Source organism: Salmo salar, chromosome ssa01 (genome assembly GCF_905237065.1).
Source record: "Salmo salar chromosome ssa01, Ssal_v3.1, whole genome shotgun sequence".
Taxonomy (NCBI): domain Eukaryota; kingdom Metazoa; phylum Chordata; class Actinopteri; order Salmoniformes; family Salmonidae; genus Salmo; species Salmo salar.
In genome coordinates this window covers 36,945,541-36,967,264 of record NC_059442.1, presented here as the reverse complement: position 1 = coordinate 36,967,264, position 21,724 = coordinate 36,945,541, and the positions used below count along the sequence as shown (strand labels likewise).

At 43.3% G+C, this 21,724-nt stretch overlaps 1 protein-coding gene across 11 annotated transcripts in view; it reads left to right on the top strand.

Moving 5' to 3' along the window:
* Positions 1-21,724, top strand: part of LOC106601027 (apoptosis-stimulating of p53 protein 1) — a 45,522-nt gene that overhangs the window by 17,701 nt on the left and 6,097 nt on the right. For 4 of the 11 annotated variants that reach the window (XM_014192891.2, XM_014192936.2, XM_014192899.2 and 1 more), the window contains 6 exons: positions 11,937-12,038; positions 16,750-16,924; positions 17,405-17,601; positions 18,241-18,405; positions 19,107-19,299; positions 19,672-19,800. In XM_014192891.2, the coding sequence (XP_014048366.1) occupies positions 11,937-12,038; positions 16,750-16,924; positions 17,405-17,601; positions 18,241-18,405; positions 19,107-19,299; positions 19,672-19,800 (961 nt within the window). Of the gene's footprint in view, positions 1-2,587; positions 3,210-11,936; positions 12,039-16,749; positions 16,925-17,404; positions 17,602-18,240; positions 18,406-19,106; positions 19,300-19,671; positions 19,801-21,724 lie in introns of those variants that run through there. The other 7 variants (XM_014192965.2, XM_014192925.2, XM_014192956.2 and 4 more) reach the window with 6 other exon arrangements.

Genomic DNA, 21,724 nt, shown 5'->3' with positions numbered 1-21,724 from the left:
TCATATTTATATCCACAAACAGCATTTTACATTGGCGCGTGATATTCAGAAAATGTATTCCCACCAAAACATCCGGTGAATGTGCACATCAATTTACAAAAATACTCATCATAAACGTTGACAAAATATATAACAATTATTTTAAGAATTATAGATAGACTACCCCTGGATGCAACCGCTGTGTCAGATTTTAAAATAGCTTTACGGAGAAAGCACATTTTTCAATATTCTGAGTACATAGCTCAGCCATCACGGTGAGCTATTCAGACACCCGCCAAGTTCGGGGCAACCTAAACTCAGAATTAGTATTAGAAATATTCTCTTACCTTTGCTGATCTTCGTCAGAATGCACTCCCAGGACTGCTACTTCCACAAGAAATGTTGTTTTTGTTTGAAATAATCCATATTTATGTACAAATACCTCCGTTTTGTTCGTGCGTACAGATCACTTATCCAAAGGCATAACGCGCGAGCGCGGAACGAGAGACGAAAAGTCAAATTGTTCCATTACCGTACTTAGAAGCATGTCAAACGCTGTTTAAAATCAATCTTTATGGTATTTTTAACATAGAATTGCGATAATATTCCAACCGGACAATAGCATATTCATTCAAGAAATAAAAGAAGGAACGGCGTGCTCGTGTGACCGCGCATATCCAATCCCTTTGTTGCCAGGCAGACCACTCAGTAACTGAGCTCCTATTATCTTCCCAGTGACAGGAAAATGCTCAAACCACTTTCTGAAGGCTTTAGACAGAAAATGGAAGCCTTAGGAAGTGCAACGTCACCCCACAGACACTGTAGCTTCAATAGAAACTCAAAAGAACTACAATTCTCAGACTTTACACTTCCTGCTTGAATTTTTCTCAGGTTTTTGCCTGCCATATGAGTTCTGTTATACTCACAGACACCATTCAAACAGTTTTAGAAACTTCAGTGTTTTCTATCCAAATCTACTAATAATATGCATATTCTAGTTTCTGGGCCAGAGTAGTAACCTGTTTAAATTGGGTACGTTTTTCATCTGGCCGTGAAAATACTGCCCCCTAGCCCAGACAGGTTAAAGCCATTCTACTGCCAATGTTTGTCTATGGAGATAGCATGGGTGTCTGCTGGATTTTATATACCTGTCAGCAATGGGTGTGGCTGAAATAGCCGAATCCACTCTTTTGAAGGGGTGTCCACATACTTTTGAATATATAGTATATAAATAATATGCCATTTCGCAGACACTTTTATCCAAAGCAACATTTTTGTATGGGTGGCCACAACTGGAATCCTGACATTGCAAGCGCTATGATCTAGCAACTGAGACACTCAGGACTACTGTTAATTGATAACATGTAGCATGGTGTCTCTTTCTGATCAAGGGGCACTCAAGCTGCAACCCATGAGCTTGTCGTGGTTGGCTGTCAGTGGTTTAGTTTTTTTAAATTTTACTGTATAGTCTACTGTACTATGTTGATTCTTAGCAATCTCATATCTCTCTGTGCGTCAGTGTCTTCACAGGGTGGAGTAGTTCACTGTCAGGAAAGTGTGTGTCTTATCATTTATATGTAGGCCAACTCAATCCAAGCTAACCTTTTTTTTAAGGAGATTGGAGATTTGAACATCCTTTGATCTTTTTATTGGTTTTCAGACAGTATTGGCAGATGTTAGGGGGGAGACAATGATGGATGAATGACCGGTAGGAAGGGCTAAGCCGAGACCCAAACCCTGTGGATGGGCATATGTGGTCTAGAGCGTTACAACTTGACCAGACTGAAAGTTCAGTGTGGAGACAGAGGCAACTTTGGGAGAAACGGAAGTTGCCTACGCCAGCACATTGTGCTGATCTCATTGTCTGTCAGTGTCTTTCCCTCCTCTTCTTTATCCTCCCTCTCTACATTTCTCTGTATGTTCATTTCCTTCCTCCCTTTCCCCTAGACATGAAGTGTGCTGCCTCCACCCTCACATGCTCCTGCTACTGGATGTGTTGTAAGGGAGTGAGCTGTGGCTACAACATAGCAACTCTCAGGCAGCAGTGGTTGGATGGACCCTTACGGCTGACATGACACTGACACCTTTGTTTGCACAACTGTGTGTAATTATAGAAATAACAGCTGGGTTAGGGAATAAGTTTGATTATGTCAAAACAGGTCAAGGGTTTGTTGATAAAGATTATTATCTGCTCTTTTTCCATTGTACATTTTTTTGGGGGGTGGGGGAATCAAAATTGAAGACAGTTTAGGTGTCATAATGATTAGGTCCTTAGAATTGGGATTTGTGTGTGGAGCAAGCAGCAACTGTACTTACCATTTATGTTTGAGACTGACTCTGAGGTTCTATTGATAATGACATTTATTATGCAAGAAGTGTTCTCTGTATTTCTGAGATCACAGCCATTTTACAATATGATGCATGAAAGTGCGGGAATGATTGGCACGAGATGAATACAAGGTTTTGTTTCCCCTAAATGTCCATTATGTGCATTGTCAGGGGGGGTCCCAGTACCTGTCCGGGAGACAGCTGTGGCGCAGAGACTTTATGGCAGCAGGAGCTTGGGAAAGGGAGGGGATGTTCTCGTGCTGCAGTCCGGCTCCAGCAGCATAGAGAGGAGAGGAGGAGCGAGAGAGGGAGAGTGAAAAGAACTGCTGGCACGTCAAAATTGGAACAAATCCCTCACAGGGGAGAAAAACTTACGCAGTCACAAAGTCACGTCAGCGACGAAGAATGTGCGCTTTTGATACATGTTTGAGATGTTCTTATAGCCAACGTGTATTTTTTTTTAAAGGTAGCTAGGGGTGTTTGTTGTAGGAACATATAATGTGACCCGTTACTCGCCAGGCTAAATGGATGTGACAACTATACCGGTCCATCTCATCCCGACTGGGTCACGGACTTGATTTGCCCTCTCTGTTTACTGAATGCGCACGCTGGTTTACATGTTCTAACGTGACACGAGGGGAATAACAAACTGTGCTCCTTGAGCCATAGGAAGAGACTCGTAAATCACCGCATAGGACAAGTGCGAAAGTTGCGATAGGAATCGGTGCATTGTCATTCATTGGCGCGGTGACCGGGGCTACGTTTGCTGGATGAGTAGAGGAACGATTTGATTGTAAAAAATGGAGTGGAAACATGTTGAGGCTGTACAGGAATTTACAGTTGAAGGACAATGCAGCAAAATTAAGGTGCGATCTTGCAGAATTACCTGGGACGCCCACCAGGTAATAAAACCAATTTAAATTAGATCTCTTTGATGTTTTGTCATGGTGTAAAGTTTACATATTGTCTGCCTATATGTTTTCATGTGTTTTTATTGGTTTGTATAGCATTTCATTGAATGCTATAAAGGCTAGGAATGGTAAGATAAGGCATGCATAAAAAGCTAATAATATAATAGATTTTATTTTATTTAATCTTTATTTAACTAGGAAAGAATAAAGATATGCCCAAATCCCTGATGATTAGGCTATTACATGTTTGAATATCATCATTTTTCTGGATTTTACTGATCATGCAATATGTCATAATTGCATAATGAAATGAATTTAAGCATGTATATAAGTATTGTCAAATGGCACTGATTTTAAATATAGCTGCCCGTTAGTGTGTGTAATTAAAATATGTAAGACATGTTCTATAGCCTACATCTTTTTCTTTAGGATCCCCATTCATGTGGGGTGTGATTTTAAAGTACATGTGATTTAAGCTAGTGCTATAGTCATACCTATGATGATGATAGGGAGGAGGTCAGAGACCTGGCAGTGTGTTGCCAGGACAACAACCTCTCCCTCAATGTCAGCAAGACAAATGAGCTGATTGTGGACTACAGGAAACATAGGGCCAAGCACGCCCCCATTTCACATCGACGGGGCTGTAGTGGAGCACACACCAACACAGTCGTGAAGTGGGCACGACAACACCTCTTCCCCTTCAGGAGGCTGAAAAGATTTGGCATTGGCCCTCAGAATCTTCAAAAGTTATACTGCTGCACAATTGAGAACATCTTGACTGGCTGCATCACCGCTTGGTATGGTAACTGCTTGGCATTCGACAGCAAGGCGCTACAGAGGGTAGTGCGTACGACCAAGTACATCACTGTGGCCAAACTCCCTGCCATCCAGGACCTCTATACAAGGGGGTGTCAGAGGAAGGCCCTAAAAATGGTCAAAGACTCTAGCTACCCAAGTCATAGACTGTTTTCTCTGCTACCACACAGCTAGCGGTACCGATGCTCTGGAACCAACAGGACCCTGAACAGCTTCTACCCAAAGCCTTAAGACTGCTAAATAGTTAGTCCGGGTAGCTATTGGTTAACTATTTAACTATCTGTATTGACCCTTTTGCACTAACGTTTTGACTCATCACATATGCTGCTGCAACTGTTAATTATCTGTCACTTTATTCCTAGTTATAAACTCAACAAAAAAAGAAACATCCTCTCACTGTCAACTGCATTTATTTTCAGCAAACTTAACATGTGTAAATATTTATATGAACATAATAAGATTCAACAACTGAGACATAAAGTGAACAAGTTCCACAGACATGTGACTAACAGAAATGGAATAATGTGTCCCTGAACAAAGGGGGGGGGTCAAAATCAAAAGTAACAGTCAGTATCTGGTGTGGCCACCAGCTGCATTAAGTACTGCAGTGCATCTCCTCCTCATGGACTGCACCAGATTTGCCAGTTCTTGCTGTGAGATGTTACCCCACTCTTCCACCAAGGCACTTGCACGTTCCCGGACATTTCTTGGGGGAATGGCCCTAGCCCTCACCCTCCGATCCAACACGTCCCAGACGTGCTCAATGGGATTGAGATCCGGGCTCTTCGTTGGCCATGGCAGAACACTGACATTCCTGTCTTGCAGGAAATCATGCACAGAATGAGCAGTATGGCTGGTGGCATTGTCACGCTGGAGGGTCATGTCAGGATGAGCCTGCAGGAAGAGTACCACATGAGGGAGGAGGATGTCTTCCCTGTAACGCACAGCGTTGTGATTGCCTGCAATGACAACAAGTTCAGTCCGATGATGCTGTGACACACTGCCCCAGACCATGACGGACCCTCCACCTCCAAATTGATCCCGCTCCAGAGTACAGGCCTCAGTGTAACGCTCATTACTTCGATGATAACCGCGAATCCGACCATCACCCCTGATGAGACAAATGCGCCTCGTCAGTGAAGAGCACTTTTTGCCAGTCCAGTCTGGTCAAGCGACGGTGAGTTTGTGCCCATAGGTGACGTTATTGCCGGTGATGTCTGGTGAGGATCTGCCTTACAACAGGCCTACAAGCCATCAGTCCAGCCTCTCTCAGCCTATTGCGGACAGTATGAGCACTGATGGAGGGATTGTGTGTCCCCGGTGTAACTAGGGCAGTTGTTGTTGCCATCCTGTACCTGTCCCAGAGGTGTGATGTTTGGATGTACCGATCCTTTGCAGGTGCTGTTACACGTGGTCTGCCACTGCAAGGATGATCAGCTGTCCGCCCTGTCTCCCTGAAGCGCTGTCTTAGGCGTCTCACAGTACAGACATTGCAATTTATTGCCCTGGCCACATCTGCTGTCCTCATGCCTCCTTGCAGCATGCCTAAGGCACGTTCACGCAGATGAGCAGGGACCCTGGGCATCTTTCTTTTGCTGTTTTTCAGTCAGTAGAAAGGCCTCTTTAGTGTCCTAAGTTTTCATAACTGTGACCTTAATTGCATACCGTCTGTAAGCTGTTAGTGTCTTAACGACCGTTCCACAGGTGCATGTTCATTAATTGTTTATGGTTCATTGAACAAGCATGGGAAACAGTGTTTTAACCCTTTACCATGAAGATCTGTGAAGTTATTTGGATTTTTACGAGTTATCCTTGAAAGACAGGGTCCTGAAAAAGGGACGTTTCTTTTTCTGCTGAGTTTATATACAGTACCTATCAAAAGTTTGGACATACCTACTCATTCAGGGGTTTTTCTTTATTTTTACTATTTTCTACATTGTAGAATAATAATGAAGACATCAAAACTATGAAATAACACATATGGAATCATGTAGTAAGCAAAAAAGTGTTAAACAAAATGTATTTTATATTTGTTTGCTTTGATGACAGCTTTGCACACGCTTGGCATTCTCTCAACCAGCTTCATGAGATAGTCACCTGGAATGCATTTCAAGTAACAGGTGTACCTTGTTCATTTGTGGAATTTCTTTCATACTTAATGCGTTTGAGCCAATCAGTTGTGTTGTGACAAGTTAGCGGTGGTATACAGAAGATAGCCCTATTTGGTAAAAGACCAAGTCCATATTATGGCAAGAACAGCTCAAATAAGCAAAGAGAAACTACTTTACTTTAAAACATGGTCAGCCAATCCGGAAAATTTCAAGAACTTTGAAAGTGCAGTCGCAAAAACCATCAAGCGCTGTGATGAAACTGGCTCTCATGAGGCCACAGCAAATGAAGACCCAGAGTTACCTCTGCAGCAAGTTCATTAGAATTACCAGCCTCAGATTGCAGCCCAAATAAATGCTTCACAGAATTCTAGTAACAGACACATCTCAACATCAATTGTTCAGAGGAGACCGTGAATCAGGCCTTTATGGTCGAATTGCTGCAAAGAAACCACTCCTACAGGACACCAATAAGAAGAAGAGACTTGCTTGGCGCCAAGAAATACTAGCAATGGACATTAGACCGGTGGAAATCTGTCCTTTGGTCTAAGGAGTCCAAATTTGAGATTTTTGGTTCCAACTGCCGTGTCTTTGTGAGACGCAGAGTAGGTGAGCGGATGATCTCCGCATTTGTGGTTCCCACTGTGCAGCATAGAGGAGGAGGTGTGAAGGTGTGGGGGTGCTTTGCTGGTGACACTTTCAGTGAGTTATTTAGAATTCAAGGCACACTTAACCAGCATGGCTACCAAAGCATTCTGCAGCGATACGCCATCCCATCTGGTTTGCGTTTGGTGGGAGAATCATTTGTTTTTCAACAGGACAATGACCTGACACACCTCCAGGCTGTATAAGGGCTATTTGATCAAGATGGAGAGTAATGGAGTGCTGTATCAGATGACCTGGCCTCCACAATCACCCGACCTCAAACCAAATTAGATGGTTCTATCGCAGAGTGAAGGAAAATCAGCCAACAAGTGCTCAGCATATGTGGGAACTCCTTCAAGACTGTTGGAAAAGCATTCCAGGTGAAGCTGGTTGAGAGAATGCCAAGAGTGTGCAAAGCTGTCATCAAGGCAAAGTGTGGACTTTTAAGAATCTCAAATATAAAATATATTTAGATTTGTTTAACACTTTTTGATTACTACATGATTCCATATGTGTTATTTCATAGTTTATGTCTTCACTATTTTTCTACAATGTAGAAAATAGTGAAAATAAAGAAAGACCCTTGAATGAGGCAGGTCGAAAGAAATTTGAGTAATCAAGGTGACAGACATTGACATATTAAATTCCGCCATGCACACTCTTGCCTGCATTTATCTGATCTACAGTGTAATCATTAGTCCAACAGTTGCAAACGAGAGTTTCTGTTGGACAAATTTAGGAATGTTTATCCCCATTTTGTTATGTTTGCTTCCGTTTAAGCAACGTTTTTCAACAGAATCGGCGGAATGAATGCACCCCTGATCACACACAGACACAGTTCACTTTCATAGCAGCCACATATAAAAACCATGGTCCATTTGAACGTTGTATTCCTTCTCGCATCGACGCGCTCTTTTTCCTTCGCTTGTGGACTTCAGTGCACAATACATCAGCTTTCTGTGACCAGGCAAAAAAACCTATCCAGGTCAAACCTTGATATCATAATTGCTAACCACTACACACAGCCTAGATCGTTGTCACAATATTATTATTATATGTCATAGTCAACATAGCTACTAGAACAGTGTACAGTCAGCAGCAAGCAGTTACACCGGCAGGCCCTGTGGCAAGAAATTAATAAAACCAAAAGCTTACCTTGACTTGGAAGAATTCCAGTGTTGAACAGCCATAGCCAGCTAGCTAACATAGCGTCCCTCTCTGTTTGAACCGGGTGTTTGAGTAGGCTAAACTAGCTAGCTGCATTCGCTAGCTAAATAAGTGAAAGTGAAATACAACAAAAGCTCCCTCACTCTCTCTTGCCTCTCCTAATTTGTTCAAAACGGTTTAACTAGTGCTTTTCTCTCTCTTTGAGTCAACTACACAACATATTTTACACATTGCTAGCTAGCTGTAGCTTATGCTTTTAGTACTAGATTCATTCTCTGATTCTTTGATTGGGTGGACCACATGTCAGTTCATGCTGCAAGAGCTCTGATCGGTTAGAGGACATCCCCCGGAAGTGTCATAATTACAGTGTAAGTCTATGGAAGGGGGTGAGAACCATGAGCCTCCTAGGTTTTCTATTGAAGTCAATGTACCCAGAGGAGTACAGAAACTAGCTGTCCTCCGGCTACAACATGGTGCTACCCTACAGAGTGCTGTTGAGGCTACTGTAGACCTTCATTGCAAAACAGTGTGTTTTAATCAATTATTTGGTGATGTGAATATATTTAGTATAGATTTATCTAAAAATGCTAACTTAAAAAAAATGTTTCACTTAAAAAATTCACTAAGGAGGATGGTCCTCCCCTTCCTCCTCTGAGGAGCCTCCACTAGTACATATCTACCTCAATTACTTCTTACGTCTGCACACCGACTCAGTACTGGTGCCCCGTTTTTAGCCAAGTTATCATTACTCATTGTGTATTTATTATTACTTTTATTGCGTGTTTTACTTTTCTATTATATCTCTATTTTCTTTCTCTCTCTATTGTTGGGAAGGTCACGTAAGTAAGCATTTTACTGTCAGTCTACACCTGTTTTTTAACATTTTATTTGTCTTTTCATATGGATAAAATATTGCAGGTACAGTACTCTGGCATGGTCGTGCGTATGGTATGAGGGCTGAGTCAGAATTCTGATCCTGCACAGGGACGCTGTTTCCTAATATCAGCAGTTATGTCAATGTTTGATGTGAAGGAAATGCACTGTTACAGTTTTTTGTCCATTTCCCTTATCTTGCATTAGACCCTGACTGACCCCTTCTCTCCTGCTGTTTTTGAACTTACAATGACAGACTAGTTAAGACAGACAGCAGTACAGTTATCAAAGTTCAACATCTGTTTGTAGCTATGTTGTATGAAGCTTCTCTACAGTTCTGTTGAAATGCAAACAAGCCTGCTTCAGTGGTCTTTTAAAACCTCATTTGACATAATTTGGTGCCTCTCTAGAATGAGGACAATTTTGCCCATAGGCCTAATCTATGGATTCCACTGGTCCAAAATGTTCAGTGTAGTACTCCTATCCTTCTGGCAATGGATGACCCAATGTTCCACTGTTGAATTGTTACTGGTGACTTGAAATGTTGCATATTTAAGCCCCTCAGGGGAGAGGAAGTCATGTATTCAAGGAAATCTTGATGTGACAGGCGACACTTGACATGTCCATTGACTGAGGCATGAATGAATCGACCACTCAGAGGCACCTTTCATTGTTCCACCACACACACACACACACACACACACACACACAGAGGAATGACCCTATTTCCCTCTTGGCTTCTATTGTCCAAAGGCAAACAGCTAGCCTTCCTGTTTTCACTAGCTCACAGATGCTGCCTTGGCACCACAAGCTAAAGCACCAGAGGCCTGTTCAAGGTTGATGTAATGTAGTTCCCTTTGAACATCATGGATTGGAGTGGTCCAGTGACCTCACTAAGCTGTGCTTTGTAGTCTTCCTGTTCACTAGCCCTTTTCTCAAGATACAAAACCATAAACTCTTCACCTCAAAATGATAGACTAGAGATCAAGCACCTGAGGGAGATTATGAGTTGACTGTGAAAGCAGGACTTAATGTGTGTGTTTTTATAAAAAGTGTGTGTGTGAGAGAGAGAGAGAGAAATATATAGAGAAATAGAGACAGCATTGTGTTTGTTAATCAGTGACTATACACAAAACTATACACAATTGCAGGACATGGCAGGACTACAAGCGTCCTGTTTAGGCAATCCAGGCATTTCCTAGTGGTCCAGTGATGATTGCTGGTGTGTGTGTGAGCGCCATGTGACTGCAGTGAGTGTGCACTGAGAAATGCATTTAAACAAAATAGATATTGTTTTTGACAGCTGTGTGTTGCACACATCCTGTACACAGCATCACGGGTCAGCATCAAACCTTTAATATCATGAGCATAATGTTTGATATTCAAATTTGTTGTAACACGGGTCGTCTAAAGGGGACCAAGGCGCAGCGTGTATAGTGCTCATATTTTAACTTTAATGAATACACTAACAAAACGAACGACAACAGTTCCGTCAGGTGACATACAGAAAACTACCCACAAAAACCCAGGAAGAAAAACCCCTACTTAAATATGATCTCCAATCAGAGGCAACGAGGATCAGCTGCCTCCAATTGGAGATCAACCCAAACATAGAAATAGAAAAACTAGAACTAAAACATAGAAATAGAAAAACCCAAAACACCCCCCTGTCACACCCTGACCTACTCTACTATAGAAAATGACATCTTACTAGGGTCAGGACGTGACAGTACCACCCCCCCCCCCCCAAACAAAGGTGCAGACCCCAAATGGAACTGGCCTAGGTGGCGCCAGACTGGTACGCACAGGACGTACCGGACGATGGAGGCGAACTGGAGACCGGGCATGCTGAGCAGGCCTACTCCTTCCTGGCTCAATGACCATCTTCACCCTACACCGGTGAGGAGCTTGCACCGACCGCACCGGGCTGTGAGTGTGTATGGGCGATATAGTGTGCATCACACCATAACCCATTGCTCGCCCCTCAGCACGCCCGCTCCGCAGTGCCCTTACCGCCAGTACCTCTCTCCGGCATCTTGCGTCGAGCTCCGCGCTTGACTCCCTGACTGGCTCCGGTTTACTCCACGGCTCTCTCCGATAAGCCCGGGAAGTAAGATTAGGGCTCCCCACTGACATCGACAAACTCCCCGTATGCCCCCCCAAAAAAATATTTGGGGCTGCCTCTCCACCTTTCCTCTTGGAGGATATAGCGCCTCATAGTATCGTCGCTCCCTCTTTGCTTCTTCTATTTCCTCCCTCGGGTGACGATACTCCCCAGCCTGGCTCCAGGGTCCTTTCCCATCCAGGATTTCCTCCCAAGTCCATGACTCCAGATACTTCCTCCCACGCTGCTTGGTCCTTTTTTGGTGGGTAGTTCTGTAATGCGGATCGTCTAAAGGGGACCAAGGCGCAGCGTGTATAGTGCTCATATTTTAACTTTAATGAATACACTTTAACAAAACAACAAAATGACCGACAACAGTTCCGTCAGCTGACATACACTCAACAGAAAACAACTACCCACAAAAACCCAGGAAGAAAAACCCCTACTTAAATATGATCTCCAATCAGAGGCAACGAGGATCAACTGCCTCCAATTGGAGATCAACCCAAACAACCCCAACATAGAAATAGAAGAACTAAAACATAGAAAACATAGAAATACCCAAAACACCCCCTGTCACGCCCTGACCTACTCTACTATAGAAAATTACATCTTACTAGGGTCAGGACGTGACATTTGTATGATATTCTGTTTGATATTAATTTTGTATATCACAAAGCTAATGTAACTTCACATCAGAGAGGAGAGTTATGTGTTTTTGATGTTATGGAGAATACCTCTTACATAAGACGGTGAGATGAGACCTGTTGTCTCCATGTTTGATGTTGTTATATCTAGGTCTACTGCTGCCTACACCAGTCTCTGTAACTCTATAGCATAATGTTTTATCATCTGATGCAGTCAGTGTTTTCATGTCAATATGTGTGTGTGAGGATGTGCTTTGTTTGTTGTTTGAGAGGGCCCACATTTTGAACTTGTTCTTTCTCTCGGTTTGTCTGATGTGTGTGCGTACGTGTGTGTGTTTGCGCGTGCGTGTGTGTGTAGGTGGGGAACCCTAGCGTGGAGCTGTCTCTGTCGGAGCTGCAGGAGATGGCCACACGGCAACAGCAACAGATCGAGGCCCAACAGCAGATGCTGGTTGCCAAGGTACTAGGACACAGACACTGCTGATCACATAGTCAATAATATATATAAACAATAAACATAATATACAGTACCAGTCAAAAGTTTGGACACATTCAAGGGTTACATTGTAGAATATTAGTGAAGACATCAAAACTATGAAATAACACATATCTAATCACATATGTAGTAATTTTATATTTGAGATTCTTCAAAGTAGCCACCCTTTGCCTTGATGTCAACCAGCTCTCAACCAGCTTCGTGAGGTAGTCACCTGGAATGCATTTCAATGAACAAGTTAATTTGTGGAATTTCATTCCTTCTTAATGCGTTTGAGCCAATCAGTTGTGACAAGGTAGGGGTGGTATACAGAAGATAGCCCTATTTGGTAAAAGACCAAGTCCATATTATGCCAAGAACAGCTCAAATAAGCAAAGAGAAATGACAGGCCATCATTACTTTAAGATGGCCAGTCAATCCGGAAAACCATCAAGCGCTATGATGAAACTGGCTCTCATGAGGCCACAGCAAATGAAGACCCAGAGTTACCTCTGCAGCAGAGGATAAGTTCATTAGAGTTACCAGCCTCAGATTGCAGCCCAAATAAATGCTTCACAGAGTTCAACAGACACATCTCAACATCAATTGTTCAGAGGAGACTGCGTGAATCAGGCCTTCATGATCGATTTGCTGCAAAGAAACCACTACTAAAGGACACCAATAAGAAGAAGAGACTTGCTTGGGCCAAGAAACACTAGCAATGGACATTAGACCGGTGGAAATCTGTCCTTTGGTCTGAGGAGTCCAAATTGGAGATTTTTGGTTCCAACCGCCGTGTCTTTGTGAGACGCAGAGTAGGTGAGTGGATGATCTCCGCATGTGTAGTTCCCACCGTGAAGCATGGAGGTGTGATGGTGTGGGGGTGCTTTGCTGGTGACACTGTCTGTGATATATTTAGAATTCAAGGCACACTTAACCAGCATGGTTACCACAGCATTCTGCAGCAATACGCCATCCCATCTGGTTTGCGCTTAGTGGGACTATAATTTGTTTTTCAACAAGACAATGACCCAACACACCTCCAGGCTGTGTAAGGGCTATTTGTCCAAAAAGGAGAGTGATGGAGTGCTGCATCAGATGACCTGGCCTCCACAGTCACCCGAAATTAACCCAATTGAAATGGCTTGGGATGAGTTGGACCGCAGAGTGAAGGAAAGCAGCCAACAAGTGCTCAGCATATGTGGGAACTCCTTCAAGACTTTTGGAAAAGCATTCCAGGCGAATCTGGTTGAGAGAATGCCAAGAGTGTGCGGAGCTGTCATCAAGGCAAAGGGTGGCTATTTTGAATAATTCTAAAATAAATCATATATTTTGATTTGTTTAACACTTTTTTGGTTACTACATGATTCCATATGTGTTATTTAATAGTTTTGATGTCTTCACTTTTAGTCTACAATGTGGAAAATAGTAAAAATAAAGAAAAACCCTTGAATGAGTAGGTGTGTCCAAACTTTTGACTGGTACTGTATATACATTTTGTTGTTGTTGTTGAACTTTTACTCCTTTTTCTCCCCAATTTTGTAATATCCAATTGGTAGTTACAGTCTTGTCCCATCTCTGCAACTCCCGTACGGACTTGGTGAAGGTCAAGAGCCATGAGTCCTCCGGAACACGACCCTGACAAGCCGCACTGCTTCTTGACACACTAATCGCTTATCCCGGGAAGCCAGCCGCACCAATGTGTCGGAGGAAACACCTTACAACTGGCAACCGAAGTCAGCTGTCAGGCGCCCGGCCCCCCACAATGAGTCGCTAGAGCGCGATGGGACAAGGACATCCCGGCCCACCAAACCCTCCCTTAACCCGGACGACGCTGGGCCAATTGTGCGCTGCCTCTTGGGGCTCCCGGTCATGGCCGGCTGTGACACAGCCTGGGATCGAACCCGGGGCTGTAGTGACGCCTCAAGCACTGCAATGCAGTGCCTTAGACCGCTGCTCCACTCGGGCGGCCTTACCAGGAACCATCTTGACCTCACATTCAGAAAACCCACTGGTGTCTATAGCTTTAGTCTCTGAGATGTCTGGCCATTTCTGTTATGTTGAGTGATTGTGTTGGTTTAGCTTGGATCGTGTCCATTACAGAACACCACAGCAAAACGCTTCAAAGCTTTTTTCATTGGACAAGTCCGGGTAGTCCCCCTTACTTCAGTCCCTTTTTCTTCCATTTGGTGGCTACTGAACATCAACCTGGTGCCATTTGAGTGTGTCCAGAGTGTAAATCATTCTGCTTGGTCACAGACAGTTGTTCTGAATTGGCTCAGGTTTCAGTCCCTCCCTTTCTCTGCTGTGGGCTCCAGTCAGTCAACATGTGGGTCAGAGAGTAGATCTATATGTTATAGAGCTATACATAGATCCTCAGTTTACACAGTCTGGGCTGGGCCAGACACCTGGCTCCTAAATGTCACCAGGGATCCATCTGATATGGCATCCTATCTCCTCTATAGCAATGGTATTCAAAGTTTTTCAGGAGGGACCCTTCTTGTGACCCTACCCCAAATATAATGACAATCTTAAAATCGGTGCATTTCGATTTTTAGATCAACAAATAACCTTCAATTCATTACATTTTTATCTCTTATAAAAATGAAAATAAACCAATAAATACATTTACTCAATAACATTTTATTTTTCAAAATATTGTTCTCAAAAATGTTTGTATATTGTCCCATACAATAATCTGTACTCCACATTTTCCTAAAAAATAAAATAAATAAGTTGGCGACCCCGACTTTGAATACCACTGCTCTACGGAACAGGCCAGGGAGGCCTGTTTTACTGTGGTCTCAGACAGAGGGACATGCTAACATGCTATCAGGGAAAATCGATACCTGCACACTGTCAAAGGGTTTGGATGAAGATCCAAAACAGATGCATCTGTTTACATGCAGGATACATTAACATGCAAACATGAGTGCTAAAAGGTCAGAGAGGCAGTGAGTGTGTGTTACCTGCTTGCCTGTCATGTCTTAATAGAGTTGGTTGCTCATCACAAACAGCATTTGGGGTGGGATGCGTTGGGAAATAGTTTTTCCTGACCATTGTACTTCTGCTTGATTTTTGATTAGTTGGGATATAGTTCACACATGGTCTGTTGTTGATCTGGTCACATGTGCTGTGGTCAGCTTGTTGTGGTCTCTGTGGTCATTTAAACACATCCAACGGTTCCTAGATCATCTTGTGTGTGATGATGTGTGCAGTCACTAGCTAGGTACAGGGTCATGGTTACTAAGGTCAGTATGGTCATTGTGATAGGTGGCAGCATGCATCGCCAGGGACAACGAGCAGGGACAACAACAGGAAGGGAATAGATGTCCGGCAGGAAATGAGGTCAGCGGTGAGCAGCCAGCTGCTGGGCTGTCTCACGGAGAGGAGAGGATGGAGAGGAACCTAGAGGGTTTAACAGTAAAGGGTTTACCCTATTTTACCACACGCAACATACTGGAAACTCAAATTTAGCACCAGGAAAGCATTTACTTGAGACATCAGGGGACAACTTGTCATGTATTCTTTAGTATTTTATTGATAATCACATTTACTGTTTAGATCCGATTGTGGATTAGGTTTTGACTGGTGTTTCTCAGTCTGAAGGTAAATATTGTCTGTTTATGTTTTATTATGGGGCTGAGGAAACACTGGATGTTTCAACGTTGTCTATCCTATAAGAAGCCATGATGCCTTTTTATGTGTTGATGATTAGGGTAATACTGGTGATGCAGTTGACTTCTAGAGGTTTAATGAAGCTTCTATGACTTTATAAGCTACATACATACACGTGTCAGTATAGGAATGTTTTATTGGTTCACTGTATTAACAGTGTGTATTAATGTGTGTGATTAGCTGTGCTTTTGGGTGTTTGCATAGAGTGGGTTACCGCTCTCATTTTGTCCTTCTATTGAACAGTGGATTGTGTTTAGTCAACACTCCCTGCCCAGTTCTCTCTCTCTCTCTCTCTCTCTGTCAGAACCTGCATTGTGTTTGCTCATTCTAGAGCAGACCTGAAAATTCTTTAGTCAGCACCACATAGCCTTGCAATCTCTTGTACTCACTCTCTCATTCGCTCTCATTCACATACTGATTTGTTTTTCACTCATTCACTCATTCCACTACTGGTATGTATGGATTTGTTTTCATTATTTAGATTATCTATGCATGTCATTTGCAAGACTGGTATTTTTTGTATTGGAGAAAACGTGTTGGCAGCAAAAACCTTTAACTGTTTTGATAAGAGAAAAATGATTTGTGTATTCTCTCTTCTCTGCAAATCTGTGTGTTTAGGTCCACTAAGTTAGCTGAATTAGATTACATTTGCTGTGTGTCTCTTGCTCCCTCTTTTCTCAATACTTTTTATTACTTTCTTTCTCTTTTCACTCTCTTTTCCCTTTACCATCTCCTTCCTTTTCGTCCTTTGTTCCTTTCAGCTCTCTTCTGTGAGAACTGAGGTGTGTGGCTGTGTAGTGTGTGTGAAAGTTATTTCTAAAAGCAGGTCATTGTTATGTGCTTGTGTTCGAATATGTGTGTCTGCGTCAGTGTGTGTGTACTTTTATCTGTGTCTGAATGAAGTGGAGGAATGCTTGCACTACATGTTACCTCCCCACATCTGTAACTCATTGTTTCCCCTCTGTCCCTCCTTCAACTCTCCCCTCCTTTCCCCTCCTTTCCCCTCCCCTCCCCCCAGGAGCAGCGTCTGAGGTATCTGAAGCAGCAGGACAACACACATGGCCAGACGGCGTCAGAGGCTGAGAAGCTGCAGAGGTTGAAGGAGCGAGTGGAGAGTCAGGAGGCCAAACTAAAGAAGATTCGCGCCATGAGGGGCCAGGTGGACTACAGCAAGCTCATCAATGGCAACCTGTGTAAGCAATGCTCCAGTACACACACGCTTGCGCGCGCACACACACACTCCCCTGTTAACGTGGTGAAAGTAGAATCTGGGCTCCGTTCAGCTGTCCATGATGTCATTTCTTTCCTTAGTTCTGTCAGTGAGCCTGGAATCTGACCCTCCCTATGTTGTGGTCTGGAACTGGGTGTGTCTGGGTGTTGACAGGAGTTTTCTGAATGTCTTAAAGTCCCCATGGTCATACTGTAGCAGGGTCTTGTTCTGTATAACATCCAAGGCTGCACCCTGCCTGCCACACACTGATAATGATACTCCACAGAAAGAGGAGTTGTCCATCCAGTCCACAACATTCTAATACACTATACTCACTCTTCTCTCACACAGCGTCAGACTTGAAGCATATGTTTTGATTTCTCCCTAACACACACATATACACGCACATAATACATAGTTACTGATATAAGTGTATTGCGTCCCCTGTCCTCTACCCATGCAGCGGCTGAGATCCAGCATGTGAGTGGGCTGTTCCAGGAGAAGCAGGCAGAGCTGCAGTCAGCTGTGGTGAAGGTGGACCAGCTCACCCAGCAGCTGGAGGACCTGAGGAGGGGACGTCTCAACGGCCTGCAGCCCCTAGGAGGACCTCTCTCTGGCACCGCCGCCCTGGAGCTACGCAAACTTTACCAGGAGCTACAGGTACATTTCCTGAAGAAAATGTGTGCTTGCTTCAGCCATTTAAAATGATATTTTCAGTAGTACTGCAAGTACTGTACAGAAGTAAACATCTCATCACAATACCACTAGATTATGATGACACAGAGTCATGCTGAGAGATCAGTTTAATGTGACACGTGTTTTTACGTAATACAACAAGAAATTACACTCTATAAAGTAATGACACTTCAGATTCATATTTTTGGGGGAAGTTACATCATCCAGCTGCAGATCAGATGAAGGAGAGGAGATTAGAGTCAGATTGACATTTTCATTCTGAAGGACATTTGCGTCGGGGTATAATAGATGTGCAGCTTTTGTCTCTTCATCCCTCATCCTGCCAGGGCCTGGTTAAACAGAGACAGGATAGGATGCCCACTGGCGTGACTCTGCCATGCCACCAACGCGCACACACACACACACACACACACACACACACACACACACACACACACACACACACACACACACACACACACACACACACACACACACACACACACACACACACACACACACACACACACACACACACAAACAAACACTGGAATGACCCTATTTCCCATCCATCTGACCCCTGGTGTGACTCACAGCCATGCCGTTCCCTGTTCCCTCTGTCAGGTGCGTAACAAGCTGAACGCGGAGCAGAGCGGCAGGCTGCAGCAGAACAAGGAGCTGCTGAATAAGCGCAACACAGAGGTGACCATGATGGACAAGCGCATCTGGGACCTCCGCGAGCGCCTGCACAAGAAAAAAGCTGAGGCACGTCAAAAAGAGAACAACCCTGTAAGACCAGGAAGGAACTCTCACCAGAGATACTCAATATATCTCAATACCTTTGTGTTTCCAGAGATACTCAATATATCTCAATACCTTTGTGTTTCCAGAGATACTCAATATATCTCAATACCTTTGTGTTTCCAGAGATACTCAATCTATCTCAATACTCAATACCTTTGTGTTCTCAGAGATACTCAATCTATCTCAATACTCAATACCTTTGTGTTCCCAGAGATACTCAATATATCTCAATACCTTTGTTTCCAGAGATTCTCAATACTCAATACCTTTGTGTTCCCAGAGCTACTCAATATATCTCAGTACCTTTGTGTTCCCAGAGCTACTCAATATATCTCAATACCTTTGTGTTTCCAGAGATACTCAATCTATCTCAATACTCAATACCTTTCTGTTCCCACTCACGCTTACACTCAGACCACCAGCACATATGCAGTAGCATAGCACGCCTACATACTGCACTGTTCAGTGCCTAGTGAAAGTACTCACAGTTTTCACATTTTGATGCCTTAAAACTAGTTTATTAATTTGGAAATGTAAGCCAACAAAATGCAAATAATTACACTAGGCACTGTTTATACATACAGTATTTAGGTAATTGACTTCATTCTCTGTAATCTGCAGCAGATCATTGTGATTTTAAGTATAGCTGACATTGTATTTCCCGTCTCTCTCTCTCCACTCCACAGCTTAACAGGATAAATGGGCCTCCCTCCCCCCAGCCCACCCCCAGCAGCTCAGGGCGCGTGGCCGCTGTGTGTCCCTATATCCAGGTCCCCGTCCCAGGCAGACAGGAGGGAGGCTACGCTCTGCCCCCAGACCCCTTAAAACCACAGTCTGTCCCTGGGACTGGCCCCATCAACCATGGCCGCTCTAAATCAGGTCAGTCCCTGCTCCACACTCTGCAGCTTTACCTACTTTATCACTCTCAAACTAATGATTGTCAGACTATATCTGTCTATTTGGGACACCTTGGTTGATCTTATCTCGACAGTCATGAGATTGCTAAGGAGGAGGTGGTAGAGGATTTTAGTTCAGAGTGGTAGCAGCACGTAACACCTCTGAGCAGATATTTCAAATCTAAACTCGTCATATTTTTGTGTTATCTGGCTCAGCTTTCTCTAACTTCCTTTCCTCTATTCTCTCATGTCTGTCTGTGGACCTCTTCTTCTCCTTCCCTTACTCGTATCATCTTTTCCTGCTGTTGTTGTTATTGTTGTTGTGACCACGGCGTGTGTGGTGGTCGCGGCTCAGCAGAGGAGGAGGGGTGCGGTGTGAGGAAGCCCTCCGGCCAATGGAAGGTCTCAGATTTAGACATCATAGTGGACCCCGTGGAGCTGAGAGAGGGGCCCCGGTCCCCCTCAGGGGCCCACGGTGCCAACAGTGAGTCGGCAGCCAGGAACCAGGGCAGCAGAAGGAGAGGGGCTTCAGTAGCATGCCTCAATATCAACAACAGTGCTTAAACATAACTATTAGAATTTATGTACACTACCGGTCAAAAGTTTTAGAACACCTACTCATTCAAGGGTTTTTCTTTATTTTTACTATTTTCTAGATTGTAAAATAATAGTGAAGACATCAAAACTATGAAATAAGACATGTGGAATCATGTAGTGAACAAAAAAGTGTTAAACAAATCAAAATATATTTTATATTCAAATAGACACCCTTTGCCTTGATGACAGCTTTGCACACTCTTGGCATTTTCTCAACCAGCTTCAACTGGAATGCTTTTCCTACAGTCTTGAAGGAGTTCCCACATATGCTGAGCACTTGTTGGTTGCTTTTCCTTCCTTTTGCGGTCCGACTCATACCAAACCATCTCAATTTGGTTGAGGTCGGGGGATTGTGGAGGCCAGCTCATCTGATGCAGCACTCCATCACTCTCCTTCTTGGTAAAATAGCCCTTACACAGCCTGGAGGTGTGTTGGGTCATTGTCCTGTTGAAAAATAAATGATCTCACTAAGCCCAAACCAGATGGGATGGCGTATCACTGCAGAATGCAAATTTGGACTCCAGACCAAGGGACAAGTTTCCATTGGCCCAAGCAAGTCTCTTCTTATTATTGGTGTCCTTTAGTAGTAGTTTATTTGCAGCAATTCGACCACGAAGGTCGTTGATGTTGAGATGTGTCTGTTACTTGAACTCTGTGAAGCATTTATTTGGGCTGTAATTCCTGAGGCTGGTAACTCTAATGAACTTATCCTCTGCAGCAGAGGTAACTCTGGGTCTTCCATTCCTGTGGCGGTCCTCATGAGAGCCAGTTTCATCATAGCTCTTGATGGTTTTTGCGACTGCACTTGAAGAAACTTTAAAAATTCTTGAAATGTTCCGTATTGACTGACCTTCATGTCTTAGTCATGATGGACTGTTGTTTCTCTTTGCTTATTTGAGCTGTTCTTGCCATAATATGGACTTGGTCTTTTACCAAATAGGGCTATCTTCTGTATACCACCCCTAACTTGTCACAACACAACTGATTGGCTCAAACGCATTAAGTATGAAAGAAATTCCACAAATGAACTTTGAACAAGGTACACCTGTTACTTGAAATGCATTCCAGGTGACTATCTCATGAAGCTGGTTGAGAGAATGCCAAGCGTGTGCAAAGCTGTCATCAAAGCGAAGAAATATAAAATACATTTTGTTTAACACTTTTTGGGTTACTACCTGATTCCATATGTGTTATTTCATTGTTCTGATGTCTTCACTATTATTCTACAATGTAGAAAATAGTAAAATTAAAGAAAAACCCTTGAATGAGTAGGTGTTCTAAAACTTTTGACCGGTAGTGTACATGCATGTATATAGTTATAACATCTACCTAAAACTAATGCCACAGCCTTGCCTTCCCTCCTTACATAAAATATGTATCTACAGGTTGAATCATTATGTAACTATTGTGTTCATCTTCTGTAGGCCTACTATGAGGTCCCATTTCTTTCCCGCCTAGAAAATCTATTTATTTATATTGGAATTGAATGTTATTGTGTGAATATTTGTAGCCCAAAATACCACGGTCAGTCTAAATGACCTCTATTGAATAAGGGGAAATGGATAGGCTACATGGTTTATTTGTATGGACAAAAATAGATCTATGACGTTAGAGAAGGGGTTACTGATGCGTAGTTCTCCACCTCTATGAATGTACAATTCAAACGGGACTCATGTAGAGAGAGGAATGATGTGTCCTCTTTGATGGACTTGTTCTGCATCAGAAATGGCTCCCTATTCCCTATAGTGTCCACTTTATTTGACCAGAGCTCTATGTGGGCCCTGGTCAAAACTAGTGCTCTATATCGGGAA